At 28.6% G+C, this 25,275-nt stretch overlaps 2 protein-coding genes and 1 long non-coding RNA gene across 16 annotated transcripts in view; 2 read left to right on the top strand and 1 right to left on the bottom strand.

Moving 5' to 3' along the window:
* The first annotated feature begins 821 nt into the window (after positions 1–821).
* Positions 822–10,619, top strand: Pbl (epithelial cell transforming 2 pebble). Of its 9 annotated transcripts, XR_012480647.1 has the most exons (17): positions 823–1,545; positions 2,162–2,372; positions 2,707–2,842; positions 2,916–3,125; positions 3,448–3,594; positions 3,703–4,710; positions 4,941–5,075; positions 5,153–5,402; positions 5,747–5,874; positions 5,993–6,830; positions 7,319–7,473; positions 7,573–7,658; positions 7,906–7,998; positions 8,445–8,619; positions 8,899–8,926; positions 9,105–9,223; positions 9,870–10,619. XR_012480647.1 is itself a non-coding variant. In XM_074255912.1 (16 exons), the coding sequence occupies exons 1-16, from the start codon at positions 1,479–1,481 to the stop codon at positions 9,910–9,912; spliced, it is 3,792 nt and encodes a 1,263-aa protein (XP_074112013.1). In that variant the 5' UTR covers positions 822–1,478; the 3' UTR covers positions 9,913–10,619. The 9 variants fall into 9 exon arrangements, 8 of the variants coding, with proteins under 8 accessions (XP_074112013.1, XP_074112017.1, XP_074112018.1 ...); XM_074255912.1 differs by lacking the exon at positions 8,899–8,926 and having other exon boundaries at positions 822–1,545; positions 5,756–5,874; XM_074255916.1 differs by having other exon boundaries at positions 9,105–9,948.
* A 2,167-nt stretch (positions 10,620–12,786) lies between these two features.
* LOC141536543 (uncharacterized) lies at positions 12,787–14,722 on the bottom strand. Its single transcript, XR_012480742.1, has 3 exons — positions 14,581–14,722; positions 14,316–14,491; positions 12,787–14,239 (listed from the first exon to the last, which is right to left on the bottom strand). It is a non-coding gene; the product is annotated as an uncharacterized LOC141536543 (long non-coding RNA).
* Positions 14,350–25,275, top strand: part of LOC141536538 (uncharacterized) — a 29,578-nt gene continuing 18,652 nt past the window's right edge. For all 6 annotated transcript variants that reach the window (XM_074257137.1, XM_074257135.1, XM_074257136.1 and 3 more), the window contains exons 1-2: positions 14,350–14,827; positions 21,158–22,447. In XM_074257137.1, coding sequence (XP_074113238.1) covers positions 21,814–22,447 — 634 coding nt within the window. In that variant the 5' untranslated portion in view covers positions 14,350–14,827; positions 21,158–21,813. The remainder of the gene's footprint in view (positions 14,828–21,157; positions 22,448–25,275) is intronic.

The following is a 25,275-nucleotide window of genomic DNA, read 5'->3' as shown; positions in this document are numbered from 1 at the left end:
ATTAAATAATCGCTGTCAATTTTTTTAAAATTCATAAAATGAATCAAACTTTATTTCTTCATTAGTATATTATTATTATAAAAAGTTAAAAAATATTAGTTTACACAGAAAGAACAAGATGACACTGGATATCATTCCAGATTATACTCAGTGAGTTCTGTGGTGAAAAAAAATTTCAGATAGTAGCTAAAAAAAATCCAGATTATACTTGGTGATATTCTGGATTATACTCATTATAATCTGAATTATACTAGCTACTATCTGAAATTTTTTTTCACCACAGATATCACTGAGTATAATCTGGGATGATATCCAGTGTAATCTTGTTCTTACTGCGTACATTTAAAAAAAAACAAAAAAAGAAAAAAAAAATTCAAAAATAAATTATTATATATGTATATTTTTGAAAAATGACCGAAAAATATAATGAACAGCATATTGTGATGTGTTTAAATGTAAATATTGTTTTGTTGATGTGTATCTTCGTTACTTCTCAGCTCTACGTAAATAAATAATTTAATATTAATATTAATATCAATCTAAATATGTAAATGGTTGTTTTTAACATAAATTAATAAAATTTATTATTTAATGCCCAAGATATATTTATAAATCATGACAAATCCCATATTAGTGATTCATGTCACATTGATTTTAGTTTAAGTTTAAATTTTATTTTTTTTTTCCCCCGTTTTATTTAAACAACCGAGTATAGATGTCGCGGTAGTGCCAATCAAGCCTAGTGACTTAAGTGACATAGCTATGGCGAAAAAAAAATGTGGCTTATGTTTTTGTATCGTATTGTTGGTCTTCGTGAATCAGGAGTGAGTGTACAAACTATTTACATCTTTGTTACACATTAATTCCATTTTAAAAAACAAGTGCTAGAGAGAGAGAGAGAGAGAGAGGGAACAAATAATTTTTTTAACAATTTTGTAGTGGCAAGACAAGCTTGTGAGAAAGTTTTGCAGTGAACTCCCTCCGACTTCGAGTACTCAGTGATTTTGGTGTCTCACTCTATCATTTATAAACCTGATTTCTTGCTGTTTTAAGTTATAGTTATATAGTTATAAGTAATATTTTAACTATATAGTACATAGATGTATGTAACTATATAGATATAGTTCTGAGTTAAATGTGTACAAAAGTAACGTCAGTGTAACAAGGCGGGAGTAATAAAAATGTATTTATTATTATTAATAATGGTGGATTTATAAATAAATATTTATAATTTATAATGGATTTTAAATGATAAATATATAAGTGGAGTATATTGTGGCATATATTTTTAATAGTAATAGTTATAATAAAAGACTTTTTAATAATATTAACAGAAGAAGCTAACAAGTAAATATACATATATATTTGTTGATCGTTATCGCGAAATATATTCGCGAGGTACAAGTTCAGCTAACGGACAACAACGACGACGACGACGACGACGACGGGCGTCCTGATGTTGTAACGAAACGGTCAAAATGGAAGAACGCAGCGTTCACAGCAGTATCAGTGATATAAATAGTGAGGAGCCAGCTAAGACTGAACGTACGTTTTATCAACAACGTACAAAAAAAAAACTTTTTTTTATTATTATTATTATTTTTTTTTTTCATTTCAGCTATATATATTTATAGTCGTAGATGTAGCGGACGAAATAATAAATAATTGGCCTTGCATTTCGTCACACGGCTATTGTGCCGTTTATTCTCAAGTTCAAATTTATCAATCAACTGTTCGAACCCCTAAATACTTGCTTATTTATAAGGGATGTTTTTTTTTTTTTAATTTTTATTTTAGCATACATCAAAATAATTTTTTCCCGATTTTTAATCATTATAATTACAACAATAATAATAATAATAATTATTATTATTATAATTATTGTTTTTATAATGAATAATTTTCAGAACCGCGGTCAATAGTCCAATATGCTGTTAATGCCCTTGAAAATAAATTCTGCAAATTGAATATATTTTTTAGCTTTTTGTGCACGTCCTTGACATATTGGAGCCACTAAAAATTACGTCAGAGTTGCTAACAACATAAACTGTCGTATCATCGAAAAAATAATTACTCGTTTATTTATTATTATTGTTATTATTATTTATGTTTATTAGAGAGAAAGAGAGGAAGATATATAAATGTTATTTTGTGTTTACAGCAATAAATTTACCGAGAAAAAAGAGAATATGTTTAGTGGGCTCGGCCAGCACTGATCCAGCACTAGGAACTGCTGCTCAGCAGTTTGGTGTCCCAGTTCTAAAATCAGAAACAGGAGCTGAGTATATTGACGATACTACTTACTGTACGTACTTTGTGCTCAAGCATTTTGAAGGATCTGAATATGAAATCTTACACAAAAGCCCTCATAGGTAAATAAATTATTAATATTTTATTTTATCCGTATTAAATACAACGATTTAATTATCATTGAAAGATGCAATGTCTTTGAACTTTTTTAAGTTAATTTAATTATACTTATGACACACGTACAGATTTTTAATATTGACATTAGTATTATTATTTTTTTTAGTTTGACGACAATGCTTTATTAAATATTTTTATTTGTATGATGTTTATAAGTATTTTTAGGTTGCGCGATAAATTCCAAATAAAATATGGAAAAATATTAAATCTTTCAATGATACTTTTAGATTATAATTTAAATAGTATTTTTTTAATTTAAATAATTTTTTAATTAAATAGAATTCTCGGGCCTACGGCTCTCCTCCAATTGGCGGACAAAAAAGAATCTTTACCGAGTATCAATAGACCGATGTACTCAAGATCAATGTTAGGAACCGTTATAGTATTTACAGGCTTTAGAAAGAAAGATGAATTGGTAATTAATAGTTTTTTGTTTATATAATTATTTTATTATCTCAATAATTAAATTGTTTGTTTATAAATTTCAGACGAGGCTCATCAATATGATTCACAGCATGGGTGGTAGTATTAGAAAAGAAATGGGTGCTAAAGTTACTCATTTAATAGCTAATTGTTGTGGTGGTGACAAATATAGATATGCCGTTACATTTAGGGTGCCAATAATGTCAATGAATTGGGTTGTTGCACTTTGGGATGCTAAAAATGACGCAACACGTTATGGAAACAATGACGACGTGGTATGTTTTTATATTGATAAAAATCTAGAGGAAGTTTCACTTGTTTCGGACTAAAAAATTATTTTGCGATTAATTTATTTTAAAAAATTATCATCCGACAGCAAAAATACAAATCAATTTTTTTTTTTAAATATTATTTATAAAATTAAATAAAAATTATTATTTATTACGCGAAGAATTATTAAAGCTGTATTTTTATTTTTGACTTATCGGAACAGGTGAAGTCCTTCTAAATAATTATTATACACTATAATTAATTCACTTTTAAAGATAATTATTTTTTTATCTTTCGATATTTACATTAAAATTTTTTTTATGACAGATAAATCATTTTAAGTTAAAACCATTTTTTGGTGCACGAGTATGTTTCTTCGGATTTCCGGAAGATGAAAAGAGACATATGTGTGAAGTGTTACAGCAACAAGGTGGCGAGTCCACTGAAATTGACGATCCTGATTGTAGTCACGTTGTAAGTACTCAAAATAATTTTTTTATTTTTTATTAAATAACGAATTACAAATTATCCCGTCTAACGAAATTTAACATTATTGTATTGTTGTAACACTAACTTCTCCAGATCATCGACATAAACAGCGACTATCTCATCGAGGACTATCACCTAAAACTTCAAAAAAAATTGAGCTCATGCTACTCAGATGAAAATTCACCTCCTTGTCACAATAAAACATTCACTTATTACGATTCACAATCCAATAAATTGCACTCTATAAGTCCCAATGATGGTGATTGCGAGTCCGTCAACAGTAGAATCAACAGTGTCAGCTCATTAATGACACTGGACTCGGTTAATTTCGATAAATATCCAGCTAATATTATTACCAATAGTATTAACGATATCAGCTGCCAAGACTCTGCAATATCTCTGGATTTTAACTCTCGATCTGAATCTCCCGGTCTTTCTGACGAGCTTGACTTCCAAAGCAAATCGACCCGTGCCTCTTCACCCTCAAAATCTCCCTCGCTTGCCTATAGAGCTAAAAATTCACAATCGTTAATAAATGATCGCCAATTGATAGCTACTAGTGATCACAGAGCATCAGTTCGACGTTACGTTAAATGGAGGAAATTTAAATCATGTTTTTCACTCCCGCAAATGACGATGAATCAATCGCGATTCTCTAAAACTCAATTATTCAATGGGCCGTTCAAAAAATATCCCGAAGAGCATTTAACGCTCGAGGCAAAAGCCAAAACTTACCGCGTTAATCACCAGTCTCCGTCACAAACTCGTTGTATTAAATATAATTATCGTAGAAACTCATTATTAACTTCACTGCAAGGCATTACACTAGGGCCATCATTTAAACACACAATGCACGTAAATAATAATACCTGCAGTGATTCAAACACTGACACATATCGAGTCAATCTGATTAAAAACAAACGCTCGTTATCATGTGGCTTGCTTTCTATGCAAATTAAAAAAACTAAATTATTATCATCGACTTGTAATTTATTCGAACATACTGAGGGCTTTAATTCCATTGATAACATAGCAGATGACTGTAATACTGATTCACTGAGAGAGAAATATACCAAGCAGAAGGATCGCCCATTTAGGATGGTACTTTATTTATATTTTTTTTTTTTGTTGTTGTTATCTACGGATTATCACTGTCGGCATTTATTGGTGAAGGCACTAATAAACCCTATTGTCCTTGTCGTACTAATAATATTTTTATTATTATAGGAAGCAAAATCATTAAATGTGTTGTTCTGGTTTATTATATGTTATTTGTTTTATTTCATCAATAGTAAATATATTTCTAAATTTAATTTAATTTTATTTTAAAGGTTGTTGATGAATCAAATGTCAATACATTACCCGACTTGGCGTCAGTGCGTGCTTACATTGTAAAAGCTGAGTGGTTTTGGACTTCGGTACAAAATGAAGGCGCTGCTGATGAAAAAGAATATCTTTTTGAGGATGTAAGTATTTTATTTTATTTATTTTTTTTTTTTAATTGTTTTATAAAACTAATAATTTGTTTAATTTTGTATTTTAGTATCTGGAATCAATGCTATCGTCGAATGCATCAATACGCAAAGATAGTCAACAAGCTGCGACACCAACGACAGCATCAACTAGAAGAAAACGCAAACGTCTTGCTGAAACTTTGTCAAGTCTGGTGCAAAATGGTGCCGATTCGCCGGCTGTACATAAAAGAAGATCCAGCATCAGTGATGCAGGTCATCTGAGTGTTAGTGGAAGCTTCTTAGATTGCACTGCGAGTCCTGATAAGCAGATGCTAGATGGTAATAATAATAATCATTATTTTTTATTGTGTATTATTAACTACTTAAACTGAAGTAATTTTTGAAGAACAAAATATCCGCAAATTATAATGTTTTAATTAATTGCAAAAATTTATTAGATAATTAAAATCATATTCATGTATTAGAAAAAATTATTAATGATTAGATATTAAAATAAAATTAAATTAATTGAGATTAAAATTAAATTGTAAAGAACAAAAAAATTTTTGACTGATATTTATTTATTTGATGGATATTTTGTTTGAGGATAATTAACTGTGGTGGTGTAATAATTAATAAAATTTAAAAAAAATAATAAATAAATAGAATGTATTAACTAACAGATATTCCAGAGGTAGAAGCAGTAAATACAGAAACGACTCGTAAAAATTTATCGCCACGTCATCAAGTGTTTTTGGAATTAGTACAGACAGAATCTAATTACGTTGGCATCCTTAGCACAATAATGACCGTAAGTAATGATTAATTATGATAATAAAAATTAGCAATTATATAAATGATTAAATTAATTTAATAGAAAAAATTGTAGGTAGAGAATAACAATGATTGTTTAATTTTTTGTTTAATAGTTGTTCAAATCGCCTTTAGAGGATTACATCGAAACAAGCAACGAATTATTAAATAGTACAGAGGCTAAAATAATATTTGGTAATTTTCCACCGATATACGAAGTTCACAAGAAAATGTTAGAAGAGCTACGATATAGTGCGGCACACTGGACTGAAGACATAAGTATAGGAAATATATTTTTAAAATATGTGCCGGATTTAATGAAAGCGTATCCGCCGTATGTTAATTTTTTTGAAAACACAAAAGAAATGTTGGAGCAGTGCGATCAAAATAAACCACGATTTCACGCATTCTTGAAGATATGTCAAACAAAACCAGAGTGTGGTAGACAGAGTTTGAAAGAATTAATGATAAAGCCTGTACAACGATTACCCAGTATTAGTTTATTATTAACGGATATTCTTAAGCACACGAATAAAAATAATCCGGATCACAGTGCTTTAGAACTGTCAATCAGTAGTATTAAAGAGGTAATGACGTATATTAATGAGGATAAAAGAAAAACAGAAGGTCAATTAGCAATGTTTGATATCTTCAATGAAATAGACAACTGTCCGCCCCATCTAGTCTCGTCGCATCGTTCGTTTATCAGTAAATGTGAAGTTATAGAACTGAGTGAAGGTTTAAGTGGTCGTGGCGATCATTTAGTTTTATTTTTATTCACTGATACTCTTGAGATATGTAAAAAACGTTCTAAGGCTTTTAATTCACTCAAGAGTCCTAATACGGTCAATGGATTACATGCTGTTAAACTTAATCAGGGTAAACCATATAAACATATCAAATTATTGTCATTAAGTACCATTAAAAAAGTGGTAGACATTCGTGAAACTGATGGTAAGAATTTTTATTCTTTTTATTTTTTATATAATATCACGTTACAGATTCCGTAAAAGTGTATGGCACCTGCAGACCATAAGGGTGTAAAATATTTTTTTTTTTTTTTTTTTTTAATAATTAATTCAGATAAGAAGTCAGATTAAAAAAAAAAAAAACACAAGCATGAACTAAACTTAAAAGAATTTATAAAAATCTTTATGTAAATATTTCTCAATATTTTTTATAAGAATTGAAATTAAATTTAATTAAAAAGACTTTTTTATTGGTTACTTTGAGTTTTAACGCTATCAAGGGAAGAAATAAATTAACTTATAAAAATAAGTTGATAATTAATTCAAAATAAAATGACAAAACTTTTAATTTATTTAAAAAAAAAAAATTTTTTTTTTCTAATTTTTATCAACTATTATATTTTTTTATGGTATTTGTAACGTAATAGATAAATTAATTAAAAAAATAATAACTAATAAAATTTATTTAAACAGAATGTCAAAATGTGTTTGCCTTAATGGTTAGAAACAATCAAGAATTAAAAGAAAAGCTGTACTCGTTTACAATAACCGACGAGGAAGTAAATAAATGTAATTATTTACGGACTCTGTGCAGACAAATGGCCAATACAGTTTGTAAAGCCGATGCTGTAAGTATACTTAACTTATTAACTTTTTAGTTTTATTTTAAATTCCATAAACGTCTACGAGCAGTGCAATTATTGAAAAAGTTTTTTTATTTTTTGCAGGATACTTTCCTTATAAGTCTCGATTCACATCAACTTGAAATCGATACCAGTGACGTCGCACTGGGGACATTAAGTAAAGCATTTAAGTGAGTATAATTTATTATAATATCAGTAAAGTAAATGTTCAGCAGTAGATTAGATCGCACTTTATTTTATTTTATTTTTTTCTTTAAAATTCGCATCGTCGTAGACATGAGATAGACACATTTAAAAAAAAAAAAAAATAATTAAAAAAAATTTATTTAAAAAATAATTATTTTAATGTTAATTTTTTTCTTTCTTATAATGCATGGGTGCGGAACAATAATGGGACACCGTGACGTTTGGTTGCAGGAGCCTATTTCATAATTTTTACCTGGAGTATATGGATCCGTATGTGTTCCTACTCAATAGCATGTGTGAAACTACGTTACATGTCCCAATACCGTTAAGCCTATTTTTAATATATTATTTTATTTTTTACTTTGCCATTAATTTGACGATGTTGAATTTTTTTTTAATTAATTTTTACTCACTGTTATTTTTGTTATTACCATCACAACAATTTTTGTTTACAAAATTCAATAATATCATACAATTAACCGCATTGGCATGGTATTTTAAAATATTAAAGCACGCACCAGTGAGTTGAACAAACTTTTGAATTTATTTCACGGAGAATTATTCGTTGAAGGATAAAACAAAGAGTTGTGCTTGTTAATTAATAAATTTGAGGTTGCAAGTGAATTTATGCTGTGAAATATAATATCCATTAAAATAATGAATGATGTTTACTAGCCCATGCATATATAGTTACATCCATACATATACATTTGATAACAATAATAATTACAACAACAATAATAATAATAATAATTTGTTTTTTATATCAGGTTTGCATCGCGTACCAGGATGAAAGTTGGCAGAGCATTCAGCTTCAATAAAACGCCGAGCAAATTAAAAAGAGCCATGTCCACGATGATGTCGCCCTTCGGATCGACAAACAGCCTTACACCAGCGAGCCAGCAACTTGCACAAATGCGCTTGGCAAGTTGTAATAATATTAACGTTAGTTGAATTATTAATTACAATTTACTATTATTTTACATAGCGATGTAAAATTTATGTCAAACGCTACACTGCTTAGCTTCATCCTTAACAACTTTAACGCGCTATTTTTATTTAATTTTTTTTTTGTAACCAAGTGCGTTTGATTGCTTTGTTAATTTAAAATAACACACAATAAATATCTATCTTTGATAACTTTAAAATTAATGCACTATTAATATCTTAACCATGCAACTAATCTGGCGATATCTTTAACCTGTTATCATGCAAATGCTATAGTGTCAGGATAAATATCGTCAAGTTACAAGTGAGTACTTTATTCTGTCATAGAAAAATTTTTACTGTCTAATTCTAATTTTAATGGGTTGTTTGATAAAAAAAATTACGCAACTATTTTTTTTTTTTAGAGTAAATTATTATAAGTAATGACTTTAAAAAAAAAAAAAAAAAAAAAAAAAAAAAAAAAAAATAAATATCTCTTTTAGGAACTGGGCAATGGTGGTACAGATTCGCCGTCTAGAGATGAAGTTCTTGTAGCTCCGATGTCGGTTCAGCCGACCAGAAAGGCTAAGTGCAGCTCCTTGAGTATGGCTTCATTACGAAGGTTATAATTATTTTTATAAAATTTTTGATAAATCGCGAGACACATATCATCACTCGCTTGTATAACACCTGCGCTTTAAATATTATTATTATTATTATTACTATTTTAATTAATCATAAGCATTAAATTATTTAATGCTATCGTCAAACGTATACAAATTTAAATAATAACAAAACATTAATTGGTATTAATTTTTATTTTAATTATTTATTATTGACTGCTTTTTATGTTTATTATAAACATTTATTTATATTATTATACGTAGAGCACCGGTTTGTATGGTTTTCTAAGTGTTTTTCTCATTAAACTAATAAAATTAATATTAAATAACGATAACAATAATTTAAGTGCCTTACATTTGTATATTTATATTGCAAGTAATTAAGAATTAAAAAAAAAAAATAAAAATAGTATTAGAACTAGTGATATAACAGACTGCGTAATTATCCGTGCAAGTTAATTAACAAATTCATCATACAGCTCTTTGCCGCCAAAACTGCTTCATAATTGACTGCTTAAAATTTTAATTGGCTAATTACACTTGGATTCGATTCACCAATATCGACAATTTCAAACGTTAATTACTACTTAGCTGTTAAATAATATATTTTTTTTATAAAATTTTATTTTGTTTATTTATGTTCAGAAACTGTTCAGAGGAAACGATTCAAGAAAAAACAAACGTTTGAATTACAACAGTATCGTCTGATAAATTTACTTCAAGATTGTTAGAATAATTATTTAAATATTACAATAATAATAATAATAATAATAATCTTCAAAACATCAATCATGAAATATAAATTACAATAATATTTATACATATAAATTTTAACAGTCGCATTTTAACGATAGCTCAAATTTATTAAAAATAATGAATAAAAAAAAAAATAATAATTGTGCCATTGGATAAATTGGGAAATTTGTCATAAATAATTAAAAATCTAATTTTAATTGTCATTGTTTTATTTAAATTTAAATTTAATGACAAAATAAAAAATAATGACAATAATGTTTAATATAAATTATAACAATTAATGAGTTATTATAGGTAACGCATTTTGATTGTTTAAAGAGCAGTGAACAGCAGTTTTGGGTTAGCTGAAGTTGAATAATGAATATTAAAGTTATTTTAACGAGCTAATTTATAGTTAGTATTTAAATGAAACTAAGACAACAATTTGTCGTTTATACTTGACATCAATACAAAATTTTATTGAAAAAAAAAAAAATACTCGATATCACAGCAGTGCTGTACAAGTTTAATTTGAAATAGATATTTAAAGTAAGGTATTATCATTTAAATAAAAATTAATAAAATTACTCATGTCAATTAAGCTATTATATATCTATTTTAATACGTTTTATTGTAAATATACAAAAGGCAAACAAGAAATTTTTTTTTTCCCAGTAATAATTAGATTTAAAAATATATTTTTTATTATAAACTTATTTAGTTTTAAAAATAATCTATAACTATTTATATTTAAAAGTAAATAATGTAATAAATAATGGATTGTAAAAATTTAAGATCTTTAATATGTAAACTATAAAAAAAAAAAAAAAAAAAAAAAAATTTTAAGTTTTTTAACTTTATTATTATTACTTATTATAATTTAACTACATACGGAAAATAGATAACGATTGTCGGATTATTTGATAGTTATAAATAAAATAACTAACGTTGATAAAATTGAACATATTGTCACTGGAGAAAATAAGATGTGCGAATATAGGACACTTTGAGCAGCAGTAAATGAGAAAGTAACGACTAGAGAAGGAAGATTGAAGAGAAATAAAATAAAATGGCTAAGGGTAGATCGAAAAAAATAGAGTTAAAAAAATAATAGTCATGAATCGTGTGTAGATAGGTTGATAGGTCAATGTGCTCTGGTTTAGAGAAGACAAAAATGTTATCAGAACGGCTAGTAGGTGTACCATAGTGCCTCACATTGATTTTTACGGGGGTTGAGAGGATCCAGGGGTGGTTTAAACACGAATGGAAGCTGCGGCCTTCGTTCTCTGCCAATCTCTTCTACTTCTATTTCTACATCTACATCTTCTACCTCTACCTCCACCTCCACCTTTAATTCTCTCTTTATCTCCCCTACCATATTTTTCGGCCTCATTCTCTTCACCACTTTCTCCTTTATCCGTTCTTTTCTCCTCATTTATCATCTTCGTATGGTAAGCGCTACCTAAATTAATCATTTCAATCGATTATAGATTATAGATCACACCTAAAGCATTATATAAATTAATTTCCTTCTCTTTTATCCTCAATTTCACTGAATTATATTATATATTATATTCTATACATAGATAATTGATTTATATTTTATTTTTATTTTTTTTTTTTTTTAAATAATTTCAAATTTAATATCCAGATAATTGCTTAAAGTTTAATGTCTACTTAAATGGTCGTTTTAAAAATTTAATAGAGATTATCTAAAATACGTAATAATAATTCTTACTTTAGTCTTCTTAGATTTTTTATTAATTTTTTTTGCTAAATAGGTACTTGAGATAGCGATAAATTTGATGAATGAATAGTTAAAAAAAAAGCCAACAAGAAAGATTGAAATGTCGAGTGTCATTAGAAGTGAAAAAGTTTTTCGTTCTTTTCTATAGTCGTGCACCGACCCGACGACGACGTCGTCGACGAAGAGGCTGCGCCAACCGCGTAATTTAAAGAGTGCCGTAACCACTATATACTCTATCAACAATAATAATAATAATAGTGACAAAAGATAAAAGAAGAAGAAGAAGAAGAAAAAAAACAATATTAACGCCCGTTAAAGAAACACTAAGAAAAAAAAATTAAATATAAATGAGTAGATTAAAAAACTAACTTAAAAAAATCTAGTTAAGTAAGCGACGAATTATCAGGGTTAAAAAAAAAGTATGTAATTTTTTATCACAGGTGCCAGACTTCTCTCTAAGACTTAACGCATAATTTAGCGGCCTAATTTTATTTAATTTTTAACTTTATCTTCATCCCTACTTGCGTATATAAAAAATTCAAATAATAATAACAGCAGAAAAATAAAATAAGAAAAAAAAAAAACTTACATCCAACATCACAATATTTCTTTTTCTCATTCTGTTTTCTTAATAAAGAAAGTTTTAAACATGGATACGAAGTACGACTAAGTATTCAATTATTCACAATAAAATATATATTTATTACCATACCGTGGATTCTTGTTTTAAAATTTTAAATATTTTTTTCCATTATAGTGCATAATAATACGAGTTAAGTATATAAGTAAAGAGGGATGTTATCGTCAAAGCGTAATGACTAATCGATCCGTTCGTGTAAAGCTTCAGAGAGTATGTCGACGCAGTTCGACGCGCCGAATCGTAGACGCAATTTATTTGACGCGTGCTGATTAATTATAACTGCCTCTTTTTACTACATTAGGTCATTCTCTTTGCTTGAGTGTCCATATAATCCTTCTGTGGATTATATTACTCTTCTCTGATCAAATTAATCATCAATATCACGGCTATTATCATCATCATAATTATCATCTTCCAGCTATCATGTCACTGTAGTTGGCACGAGTCTTGACCAAGTCTCTACTTTGGATAACTGCAAAGTTATCATCATGATTTCCAACCTGAGGATAAAATAAAAATGATAGATTGAATTATTTTAGTAAGTTATGAATAAAAAAATATTTCCAGCGATTTATTATCCAGTTTAGTCGACAAAGATGAGCTTAAACGCGTGGCTCAGCAACGACCGGCATCAGTATATATCACCAGCATATATATAACTGCAGTCGCACATGGCGCAACGCAGTAACAGTGATAGCGTTATGACGCAACGTCATAGTCATACGGTCCAGGCGCATGAAGAAATAAAAGCATGAAGAAATAAAAAAAAGTAACTAACCATAAACTATTCTTAATATAAATTACTGCAGCAGCAGCAGTAGCATCATTATCACCGGACTTAGCTAGGTAGACCTGGTGACACACTATCAATTAAATAAGTAATAAGAATGTATAACTATCTACATAACGTAACGTTGATTATAGATATGACAGTAGAATAAGGAATAATAAAACCGGCAGAGCAGAGCCAGAGCCAGAAGTATATAGAGTAGATGTAGACCGATGACACGGTGCTCCTGCGCCCTGGATGCTGCTGGTGATCCCCCTATCTCAAAACTCTCTCCATCAGCCTTTGACGTCGACTGGTCCTGCGCGAAGATACGCCGTCACCCTTTAGCCAGATTTAACTGACGTTTAACCAGTGAGAGCCAGGCTGCCTCCATAGCCGCTTCCTGCTGATCATTAAATCAGTTTATTAACCCCGAGCCGGATTTATTAATTTCGTGTCGATAACCGACGAGCAACGTGCTTTGATATTCCTTAAAATTAATCACTATTAATAACACTGTCTTTGCTTATCATTCAGGATTTGTTCATTTATTGCTGCGGTTATGGATTATGTGAAAAACTTACCAAGTTATTTGTGCCAATAAAAGTCAAGTTTTTTGTAAATAAATATTTATACAATAATTACTTAGGTTAACAAGAGCTTTAATTATTTATTTATTTATTTATTTATTAATAGTGAGCATGAGCAATGAAAATCCAATTTCAGTTTATTCAGTGGTTGTCTGTGATATCAATGCAAGATCTTTTATTGTAGTGTCTTGCATCTGAAAGATAAATTATTGAATGTATTAATAATTTTTATTCGGTATGTACATAAATTGTAAAAATTTATTTTAGTTTTTAAAACGCGGAAAAATAAAATCCAGTGATAAACTACGGCCAATCACGCGTTCACGGTATCCCGCCATGTCACGGGTATCGTGAGATTCGAAAAAGCTTGATAATATATATATATATATATGTGGGTGAGTGTGTTTGTATATGTATTATGATATAATAGTATCGCTACTATACTGTTGAATGCAGGAAGTAAACTGTGTGTACAATGTGTCGGATGCTAATAATGATCAGAATGATATGTGAATCCATCGACAGGAGTATACCCTGTAAAATATGAATATGTTAATCAAGACTGATGGATTTTGTTTACATTTAATGACATCTTTATTTATGTACTTACTAAACGTCATATATAAAATATGATACAAATATACGGTCAGTGTACATTTGCTGTCATATCACTGGGTGTCGGTTATGTTACATTTAATATTAATGTCGTCCTCTCAACGTGGTGAAGATTATAGGTTATTAGACTAGTCTCGTTCTAAAACATTGTGGCATTGTATTAATGATGTGCTGGAATAAAAATAGTATTATTATTATTGACGGTAATGATAACAGTAATGGTAATAGTAAAAGTTTTAACGATAAAACTTTATTAATACTTAGAGCAAAAGTGAAGAACATTGATCTTAAGTTGTCATGTGGGAAAAATAATAATAGTCAGACTAAGTGCAACAACGATGGCGGACACATTCTGGGTTGATTAATCCCATTATTTTTTTTTTAATACCTTTTTTATTATCATTATTTTTCTCGAGTTTTTATATCCGAGGGCTTTAGATATATTTTTATCTCAAGGGCTCTTGTGTCAGTTCGAGATGAGAGTGACGAGGTGTCTCGGTTATACAAGTAAGTACTCTCTATATTTTTCTATATATGTCTTATGAACTTACATAGAAAAAAATACATATATATATATATATATATATATATATATATATATATATATATATATATATATATATATATATATATATATATATATATATATATATATATATATATATATATATATATATATATATATATATAAGTATTTATCACTATTGATGAAATAAGGTTCAACTGTATTTCAAGAATGTAAATTGCTTGGACGAAATGATACTGAAAATAGCAGAGCTAAAAATTTTTTTAACAAAAATACACATTGGAAATTTTAAAATTGAAATTATCAAAATTTTTTGTTTATAAATATTTTCTATGACATTAAATTTAACTGTCATTTCACAATTGTTTTAATTTTTTTTAAATAAATAAATTATAGCAAAAAAAAATTGACGTGTAGAAATTTTAATAAATTAAAAATGCAATTTTTTTTAAATAATTTTTTAAAACAAATTTTTTTGGTAAAGAAAATTAAAAAATTGTCAAGTGACAGCTAACTTTAATGTCATTTTTTTATGACATTAAATTTAGCTGTCACTTCACAATTATTTTAATTTTTTTTAACAAATAAATTATAACAAAAAAAAAATTATTAAAAAAATAGAATTGTAGAAATTTTAATAAATTAAAAATGCAATTTTAAAAAAAAAATTTTTTTGTTAAAGAAAATTAAAAAATTGTCAAGTGATAGCTAACTTTAATGTCATATATTTTCTAACTTTTTTTTTTTTTTACAGTATAAAAATTAAGTTAGCCGACTTCTAAAAATTAAAAAATATTTTTTTTTTTAATTGAAAAAATCATTACAAAAATTTAATTTGAAAAACTACAAGTGCAATTTTAAAAAAATATTTTTTAGTTCTAATTAATAAATTTAAAAAAAATTAAAAATGTCGGCTAAATTTAGTATTATAAATTATCGGACGTCTGGTAGTTTCTGCATTATTCGAAGAAATAGCGTTTGATAAGAAGAAATAAAAATAACCCGCGATTTCTTGAATTTGTCGTCTGATTTAAGAAGACGAACGGGTATCGATTGATTTTCTCGAGTGACTCGCGTTGACGTGCTGCTCGTCTATGAGAAAAAGGTAATAGGGAAACTAAAAAAGTAAAACTAAGACCTAACTTATATACTTATAGAGCCTTGTAAATTCCCTCGGGATTTTTATCCCAACTTCCATGTGTAGCCGGGCTGGAGCGTTCCTGGTTTATTAAAGTATGCCAAACGTTTCGGAGTGAAAAAATAGCAGTAATAGTGATGATAATAATAATAATGGTAGAATATAATAAAAGATATAAAAAAGTCAACGTTCGCTGGTCGAGGCAACTTTTGGAATTTCAGCATTTTCCGCAGAATTGACATTTTAGCTGAGAGCTTTTCTTCTTGATTTACGTCACACGTTTCAACTATACAGTGTGAAGAAAAGTTTATAGTTTTTTTCTTTCTCTTTTTCTCTGTGTATATGCATCACATGTGGACATATATATACTACAAGAGATAACATATACTGTCGCGCGGTTTTGCACGTGTTTTACGTTTATCTAAAACCTCCGAAAGCCTGGAAAATCGCCTGTAGTCTAGTAAACTAAACCGCACGCTAATTTACTCTTGTAACTGTTTAAAAAATAACAAGCGAAAAAATCAATTGATTGAACACATTAGCCAGAGTACTAATATAAAAATTTATATATATATATATATATATATATATATATATATATATATATATATATATATATATATATATATATATATATAATTATATTCACACTGGGGATTTTATGTAGTACCTAAAGGTCTTTATATAAAAATTCTCTTTAATTAAAAATTCTATTTTTGGCGTTTACTTGACCTAATTGGCACAGAAAATGGCGACGGGTGTTCTTGTTTAAATAAATTAATGTAGACATATTGTATTTTAGTATTACATTCTTAATAATTTAAAAGTTAATAATTAAAAAAGTTTTTAAATTTTAAACTGTTAAACTCTAACGCTCACGTGGTAGAAAAAAGTCACCAATAATGCCTAAAGAAAATATAAACTTTTATTTATATTTTTAAATTTCGCGGTTAAAATTGTATTGTTAATAAATAACTACTAAATGATATTATTAATTATGATAATACTAAATAATAATGAAGCTGTCAATTTAAAAAATTTTTTTAACAAATTAATTACAATAAAAAAATTCTTTTAAAAATTTTCACTTGTAATTTTTATTAATTTTCACATGTGAAACTTTTTAATTAATTTTTTTTTTAATAATTTAATTGCTATAAAATTGCAAAAAAATTTTTAATATCTGTCAACTTCAGTGTTATTAATTATGTTTGAATATACTTCACGTCGGCCTGCCAGTTTTAAAGATTGTTTTATTAATTATAATTTAATTAAAAAAAAATTAAGATTAGCATTTTCAATCATATTCTTCCTTTAAAGTAGTACTACCGTTACCACAAGGGTCAAATCCCAAGACCTAATCTTATTTGATTAACGTACTAGATTTCTCTATACTAAATCGTGTTGGAGAAAGAGAGACAGAGATAAAATTTTGAATGTTTTTTATTAAAAAATATTCTTGTATTCTCTGAAACTATATTGATTGTTATTAAATATGTTCTTGATATTATTTTCTCTCGTTGTCTTAATTTTTATAAGAAAGTGTGATTTTTCGTAAGGATCAATGGTAAAGGCAAAAATATGTAAATATTAATATTTTTTTTTAGTTCTCGGTAAGCCTAAAAAAATTTAAGTGGTTAATTAAGATATTGTTATGTACTTACACGGAAAAAAGAAAAAACTTTGAATGTTAATTTTCAAAGCTTTCAATGTAAATATAACATTTTAAAATGTAATTTTTATAAAATCTGTTATACTTACAATTTGAAACTGTAATTTTTCTATTTTCCTTTTTTCGGTATATATGCTCAGTTTTATAAAATTCTGAACGTCAATTCTAAAACCAGTAGTACTACCTTAAGAGATATTAATTGAATATAAAAATAATTGGATCGATTAATCACGTTGTTAAAAAGTTATACTTAAAAAGTTTAACAACTGACAGAGAGCATTTATATGTTAAATTGTTATTAAAATTTGTATACTAATTAATGGATAAAGGATAAGTATCTGAAGCAACAAAGTGCGCAAACATAAATTTTCCGAGGAATAAAATAGTTTGAAGTTTGCCGAGACTTGTGCCAGTGATTATTGTATTGTTGTTGATTGCACGGTGTACCTGTGCTTGCAAGGCGACCGAGTAACGAGTTTTCAGAATGATGGATGTCTCAAAGAGATGACAAAATAGAAAAGTATCAACGGTATATACATATACATGTACCTAACTATACTATGAAGAAAGAGAAGAGAAGAGAAGAGAAGAGTGTGGTGGAAAATACAATCGCCGTGAGCTCAACTCAACTCTATTCTATAATACTACTGTACAGCACACTGGCATAGTACACCAGCACGAGAGCGAAGCACGAGGAAAATGAGTGGCGGGGAGTTCGGACCGGGACGTTGTTTCAGTCTCCATGGTAACCCGAGAGCTATGTTGCTGGCTTTTCCCGGTGTAGTGGCGCGGTCGAGCTACCCTCTGAGTATAGAATACTATACCGAGTATGAGTGGAGAATGGAGAACAGAAAGAGATCGTTGAATAACGTGTAAGGGTAAGAGTAAGGGCTCTTTGCGTTTAGTTTCTCTGCGACCATTTTATCCGCACGCGACTACAAACTACGATGACTAGGATGTGACCCAAGGGATGACGCGGGTACACGAGTACAAACTCTTATACATTTTGAGGTATAGGTATAGGTATATATCGTCGTATATATCAAGATATAAATATCGGCAGGGTAGAGATTGTGCTGGGAGGGCAGATGAATGAAGGCGACGATCCTCCGTGACAGAGACTATTTTTCATTTGGCCCCTTGACAACCTTTTGTTGAACCTAATTTTGTACGAGTCTGCATGACGATAAATAACCGTTTAAAATACGGATACCGGTTTTTATGGTTATTCGTTTGTTCTATTGGTTTCATTAAAAAAAAACGAACGAAAAGGTTTAATGATGAATCTATCTGTCATGGTGAAGTTTGGAAAATAACTTTGCTGTTGTGGGTCGTAATCAGTCGACCAAACTCGAAAAAACTTGGGATTTTGAAAGTCAAATTAAGTTTTAACTTCATTGATGATTCATCGATCCAAACTATTTAATAATAGATAAATTAACTTAATTTTTAAAAGTTTCATTGTCTTGATTTAAGACAAAAAATTTTTCAATTTAAGAATTTTTTTACTCAAATCAAAAAAATAAAGTTCTTCAAAATTATTTACTTGATTCAAGTTAATTTTTTTTCTGTGTACAGTTCAAAAAATAATTTTTTTATCAGTAAAGAATCAAAACAGAATTTTTAGTAGATTTCATAGAAATCTAACTATTAAGAAATTTTTTTTAATTTTGCTGTATTCCGACTTAACTCGACGAGCTGAGTCAGAAAATACACATGGTTCAAAAGTTTATATATGTATACATATATATCAAATATAACGCGGCTTTTCACGACGATAGCGTTGCCAATTTACAACGGATCTTTACCAAAGTCAACATACTTATTCTGCAGACAAATACCGACGTCAAGTTCGAAGATGAGCTTAATCGATCAAGAAATTTAGTAATGCCAGAATTTCAAAATTGTCAAAATTCAAAAAATTCATTTTTCATCACTTTCTTAATCGAATAACTTTTGAATGGGGATAACTTATTGAACTTCTGTAAATTGCATCTAAAAGCTCTTTAAATAAGCTTTAATTTGAGTACCATATTATGTGTGTAGTCTTAAAATTAAGCGAATGAAATTTTCCAATAAAAAAAGTAAAATAAAAATTTTACTGAAAAAATCTAATTGCAATTTTGATTAATACGTAATAAAATGAAATCCATTTTTATTTCGGCTGCCGAATGATCTTTTTTATAATTATTCTAAATGTAATTTTCAAATTCGATCATAATTATAAAGTAAAATTCTCTTAATAATAATAATAATAATTTAAAACTTTAAAAATAATTATTTTTAACTATATATTTCTAATTAATGTCAAGGAAAAAAGTTTTTTTTTCTTAAAAAAATATGAAAAGACCTTGTACAGCATTTATTTATGTTTAAAACAGTCCTTTTATTTACTATACGAGCATTGGTTTCTGTGATATCAATGATCAAAGACAAAAAGATCCTTTTTCATTCAAAGTCGGATATCTAACCGAAAAATAGACGCAGAGAAAGTAAAAAAATACACATCGAAGCTGAATGAACAAGCTAGCAGATGCGAGTATTGGTTTAACTAGAAAAAAATTTCCAAATCTCTATACCCAGAAAAATGATTTTTAAATATTTTTCACCTGCTATTTATGGGGGTGGCAAAATATCAGTTTCACAAAGCTTTTTTTATTTCATCATAGTGATAATTATTTTTACTAAAATATTAAACCTTTACAAGCTAGAAAAATTTATGGAATTTTTTTCAGTATAGTATCGAGTTACAAAGATCATGTAACTGTTTGAAAAAGTTTTTTTAAATATCTATTTTTCACATTTTTAACAAGGCAACCTTTTAACCTACAAATAATCCTGAAATGAAACAAACCATTTTTGTAAAAGAGCATAAAAGCTAGTTTAAAGAGTTTTATTTTTTACTTTTTTGTTTTACAATAGTTTCTGTGTATTTAATGAAAACCTAAAGTTATTTAGCCGACTTGTATTATGTGTAAAGAATGTTACCACAATATCTATTTTACTTTTTAAATACACAGAAATAAATATATATAATACGAACTATTTAAAAACATAAGCTCTTAGTAGATAATATTGGCTTTTATTTACTTTTACTTTTTTAAGTATTTATTTATTTTATTTTCTTAAAGTTCAAAGATGAGTAGTCAAGTTCATTAAGTATTTTATGAGCGATACCCATTTTCAGTTTTCAAAGACAACAGAGTTATTTTAAATACCATTTTCTTGCATAACTTTCAAATGAAAAAAACAGATCAAATTTTAAACTCTTAAATTATTTTTTATTTTATTTACAATTTAGTAATTTAATAGGTTTATATATTTATAAAAAGCATATTTTTTTTATTTCCGGTTGCAGGGTGGCTTTTTTTTTTTTTTTTTAAAGCCAAGGAAGTTGTTAGCCAAAGCAATTGCTCTGAATTTTATAATTTAAAGTACCAATTAGTCTGATAATTATTAAACTTAAAATAAAATTTTTATTAACACATAATTATTTTTCAGATGAAGGGTTGTCATCGGTGATTTTAAGGCGGAGAAGATCAAACTACCGCGGATACCCTAGCATCACAACGCATGGGAAATGAGTTGGTCGTAGATCAGAGACACTTGTTGCTTGAGGGAGTTGTTCGCGACAAAGGCAGAAGCCGATGAAGAAAAGGTGTAAGTGGACGGGAACGTGGGAGGAGGAAGAAGAGGAAGCGGCCGGGTGGTTGAACTGGATAAAATATTATTTTTTGTCAAACAAGTTGTAGTGGTGGTGGTGGTAGGACCAGTGGTCACATTTACAGAAAAAAAAACCAAGAAATACAGAAGGAAAAGCTGGTGCATCAGGTATAACGATTCGTGAAGCGCTGACACGTAAAATGATTGAGGGCAAGTTGTGGCTCGTGCGGTGACATCCGGTCGCGCGCATTGTCCAATCCTGGTTGGACATGTTCGCGTCAAAAGACAGGGTTTAAATGGCCAAAATTATTGTATTATCTCAACAACCAACAGACTTGTTCAAGTTTCAACTTTATTAATTGATAATACTTAATTATTGGTAACTAAAGACGCAACCAAGTATGACTCAATATTAATAAATTATTAAAATAATAAATAATAAATTATAAAAGTAATTACACTTGGAATTATAAATTACGATTATGATGAAATGAATGGGTTTTTGGGAGGATTGCAGTGAGGAAGCGGCACTCGAGCAAGCTGCTTCCGTCGGCCGTTCTTCCGCCACTAAATTATTATTACCGTTTGTATATGATGGTGATGATAATGATGATGATTATAACAATAATATCGAGAAAGTAAAGTGTAATTATTTAAATAATAGTAATTTGTCAGAGGATAATCACACGTGGAGAGACGCGGCTACATTGGCGGCTGCGCCGACGACGATCGGAAGGCTGGATTACCTCCGTGGAATGTCTTCGGGCGCCAAGCGGCTCGTGCAGTCGCTGAGGGGCCGTAACGGTGGTAGTGCCAGCGGACAAACACCAGGAGGACACCTTGGTAAAAACGACTGTTTTGTTGTCCGTGGTGTTGATAATTCTGGAGCTGGAAGCACTAGTGCCACGCGACTCTGTTATTACGACAGCGGTCACGAGCTTGACGAGATATCGGTGGTCGGGGGTGCTGCGACCCCAACTACGCCCTGTCATTACTCTGGGAACAAATACGGGAGTGGACAAACGTTGTACAGTATTGCAACAACGGTGCCGCCAGCGGCTATTTCGACTCCTGTTGCTCCAGCATCCGCGATATCTTCCATCGCGCGAAGTTCTGCTACCACTGCTGGTGAGTCACTTCATTATTTATTTATTTATTTATTTATTTTACTATTGTGTTTCTCTTGTGTGTTTATTATTATTTATACTGTACTATTATTGCAACAATTGTTTTTGTTATTTTAATTCAAATGTTAATTTTTATGGAGATTGTAAATTCACGTTTGGTTATGCTTATCGAGTTACCGTAACAAATAATCATCAAGCGCAAAAGCAACATTTTGTATTTAACTGAATTTCCTTAGTTGAGCCCCGGTGACTAAACTGGAAACATCGTTCTGCTTCTCGGCACATCCGGGTGACAGAGGCTGATCCAATTAAACGACAACTCGATTCTGTCTAAACCGAGATGAGAGTATTGAAAGTTGCTCTCTACTTTGTATTTATCTAGTTGTATATATAAATACATTATATCGGTGGACGTATATAAAACATTTTAGTGTACTTTGAATTAGAATTTACCTTTAATCTATTTTGTTAGTAGTTTGAGTTTATTATCATTTCGATTTAATGTTAGACAAAATTTTCAGCAAATTATTTTATTTACTGTTGATAAATTTAAAGAGAAAATTAATTAATTTATTAAATGTTAGGAATTTTTTTTTTAATATTTAAAAATTTTTTTCACTTTTGAAAATATTATTGTTTATTGAAAATTTATTAAAATTACTGATGTTAAACGATAATTTTAAAAAATTCAATAGTCAAATTACAGGAACAAAAAAAAACATATTTTTATTAAAAAATTTTATCTATTTGCAAAATACAAAATTATTCATTTTTGAATTAAAAATTAATTATTTAATATTAAATTTAGCAAAAAAAAATTCAATTTTTTGATAGCTAGCTTAGTCTTAAAATGTCAAGATTTAAAGTCAAGAAAAATCAGTGTGATAAATGTTAAGGTCAGGAGTAAGGTCGCGGTTCAATCCGACATTATGTCGAAGCATAAGGGAAACATCAATTACTTCAGTCAGACCCAAGAATTTTTTTTTATTAAAAAAAATTTACAGTGTCTAAACTTTATAACGAAATTCTTTAATTTAAATTGCCGCCAGCTGTTTATTTTTAATAAAGGTTTTCATCAAACCGCAGTTTCTAAATAAATTTACATTTCCGTCTATTTGATCATTTTTTGCTAAATAATAACGCTGACCACGTTTTTGACGAGTTTATTTCATAAAAATAATATTAATCTAGATTTAAAAACTCTTTACATTCTTTTTTTTTGTCTTTGAAAGCTTAATTCAAGTTTATACTCGACATTTCTATATGTTATTCACATGAAAACCTTTGAAATAATTTATCTTCTAAATCAAAGGGATAATTTCCTGAGTTTGAGTAAAAAGTTTATTTTCGTAAATTCCTCATTATTTAGATTCAAAAGTAAATTTTTTTTTGTTTTTAAACTAACAAGCACTCTTTTGAATTTTAAATACTCACTTATTGTTACAGTAAATTTTGATAAATTGATACTCAAAAATTCAACTCAGTTATTATATCACAATGCCGCACACACACGGTAGTCCATTGCGAATATCATTCATAGAATCATACGGCTCTGATATAATTTCATTATCTTGAACATGAAAAAGTTCCATTGTTACCGCGAAATATATACATACAATCAATTAAAAAGTTTCGAGTCCATTTATCTAGGGTAGGTTTTAAATTCTATAAAGATTAAATTTTAATTTAAGGTAGATCTTTCCCAAGGTTTAGTTCATGCTATTGGTTCCTTTCTCACTTACTCGCGCTGCTTCTTTTACAAGCTATTAGATAGGGAATTTAAAAATTTTTATAGGGTAATTGTTCATTTATTACTATATATATATATATTATTCGAATAGTTTTTTATAAAGTTCTTAAGAACGGTTCCTATCTTTTTCTTTCCTTGCACTCTTTAAGAGAAACCGCACTATTTTTGTTGCATTTGCAACAGAAAAGCTATTGTAAATTCATGAATTTTTTTTAAATAAATTAAAATTTAAAGAAAATTCTCTCCTAGAAAATAGATAAATAATATATTGCGTAGCAGAGCGTCTTTTCTAAAATTTATCTTAGTTTAGAAAAAATTCGTGAACCTGTAATAGATGGGAACGCCTCTTGAAATTTCTTCAATACAAAAAAAAAAAAAATAATAATAATTTACCATTTTCTTACTCTTCTTCTATACCACCTGTGTGAAAATTTAATTTGACAATTTTTTTATTTTATTTCATAAATAATAGTTAAAAAAAAAAAACTAAAAAACACGCATTATATTTATTTAAAAGCACTAAATAATTTAAAATCCTGTGACACGGTAGTAACTTGTACCAAGTAACTATTTTATATTTTCTGCGTATAACTTCAAGTTTATTTTCCACAAATCACCTTCTCATCTTAAAAAATATATTTTTTAAATTATCAAATAATGAACCAAACAAAATAGATTATTTCTTCAAAATTAAATAAATTTTTGCCAACTAAACCCTCGAAATTTGCTTAAACATTAGTTCCTTAAAATTCCGAGTTCTTCCAAAAAATTACACATCACTCAGAGGTCAGTTCTTGAGCAAAGTCCACATCTACCATAATAATACAAATTTATATACTGGCAGAGCTTATCTTGCCGAAGCTGGAGTCGCCGGTCTTATTTGTTTGGTAAATTAAACTCTACTGGCATAAATGCTAAATGCATTCCCGTATACTACTGATCGATGGTTTAACTTTGGTTCGCCGGCAGTGGGATCAGTATATGCACCAGCTAGCGATATAACAAAGTCAATACTATACCAGTAGCTTGTACTATGTACTATGCAGGCTGGAATGGTGCCCAAAAATATAGGCCTGCCT

This window comes from Cotesia typhae, unplaced genomic scaffold (genome assembly GCF_013202065.1).
Source record: "Cotesia typhae breed Kobodo isofemale line unplaced genomic scaffold, CoteBio_Ctyphae scaffold_152, whole genome shotgun sequence".
Lineage (NCBI taxonomy): Eukaryota > Metazoa > Arthropoda > Insecta > Hymenoptera > Braconidae > Cotesia > Cotesia typhae.
Note: the sequence above shows the minus strand (reverse complement) of the source record. Positions and strands in the feature narration are given on the sequence as shown.

Bases quoted from the DNA above. Each gene is read 5' to 3' on its own strand.
- Pbl (XM_074255911.1), top strand. From the start codon at position 1,479: ATGGAAGAACGCAGCGTTCACAGCAGTATCAGTGATATAAATAGTGAG. The intron at 7,999-8,444 runs GTTAAGCCTATT...TTTTTATATCAG, and splicing joins ACGTTACATGTCCCAATACC to GTTTGCATCGCGTACCAGGA. The intron at 8,620-9,104 runs GTTAGTTGAATT...TATCTCTTTTAG, and splicing joins CAAGTTGTAATAATATTAAC to GAACTGGGCAATGGTGGTAC.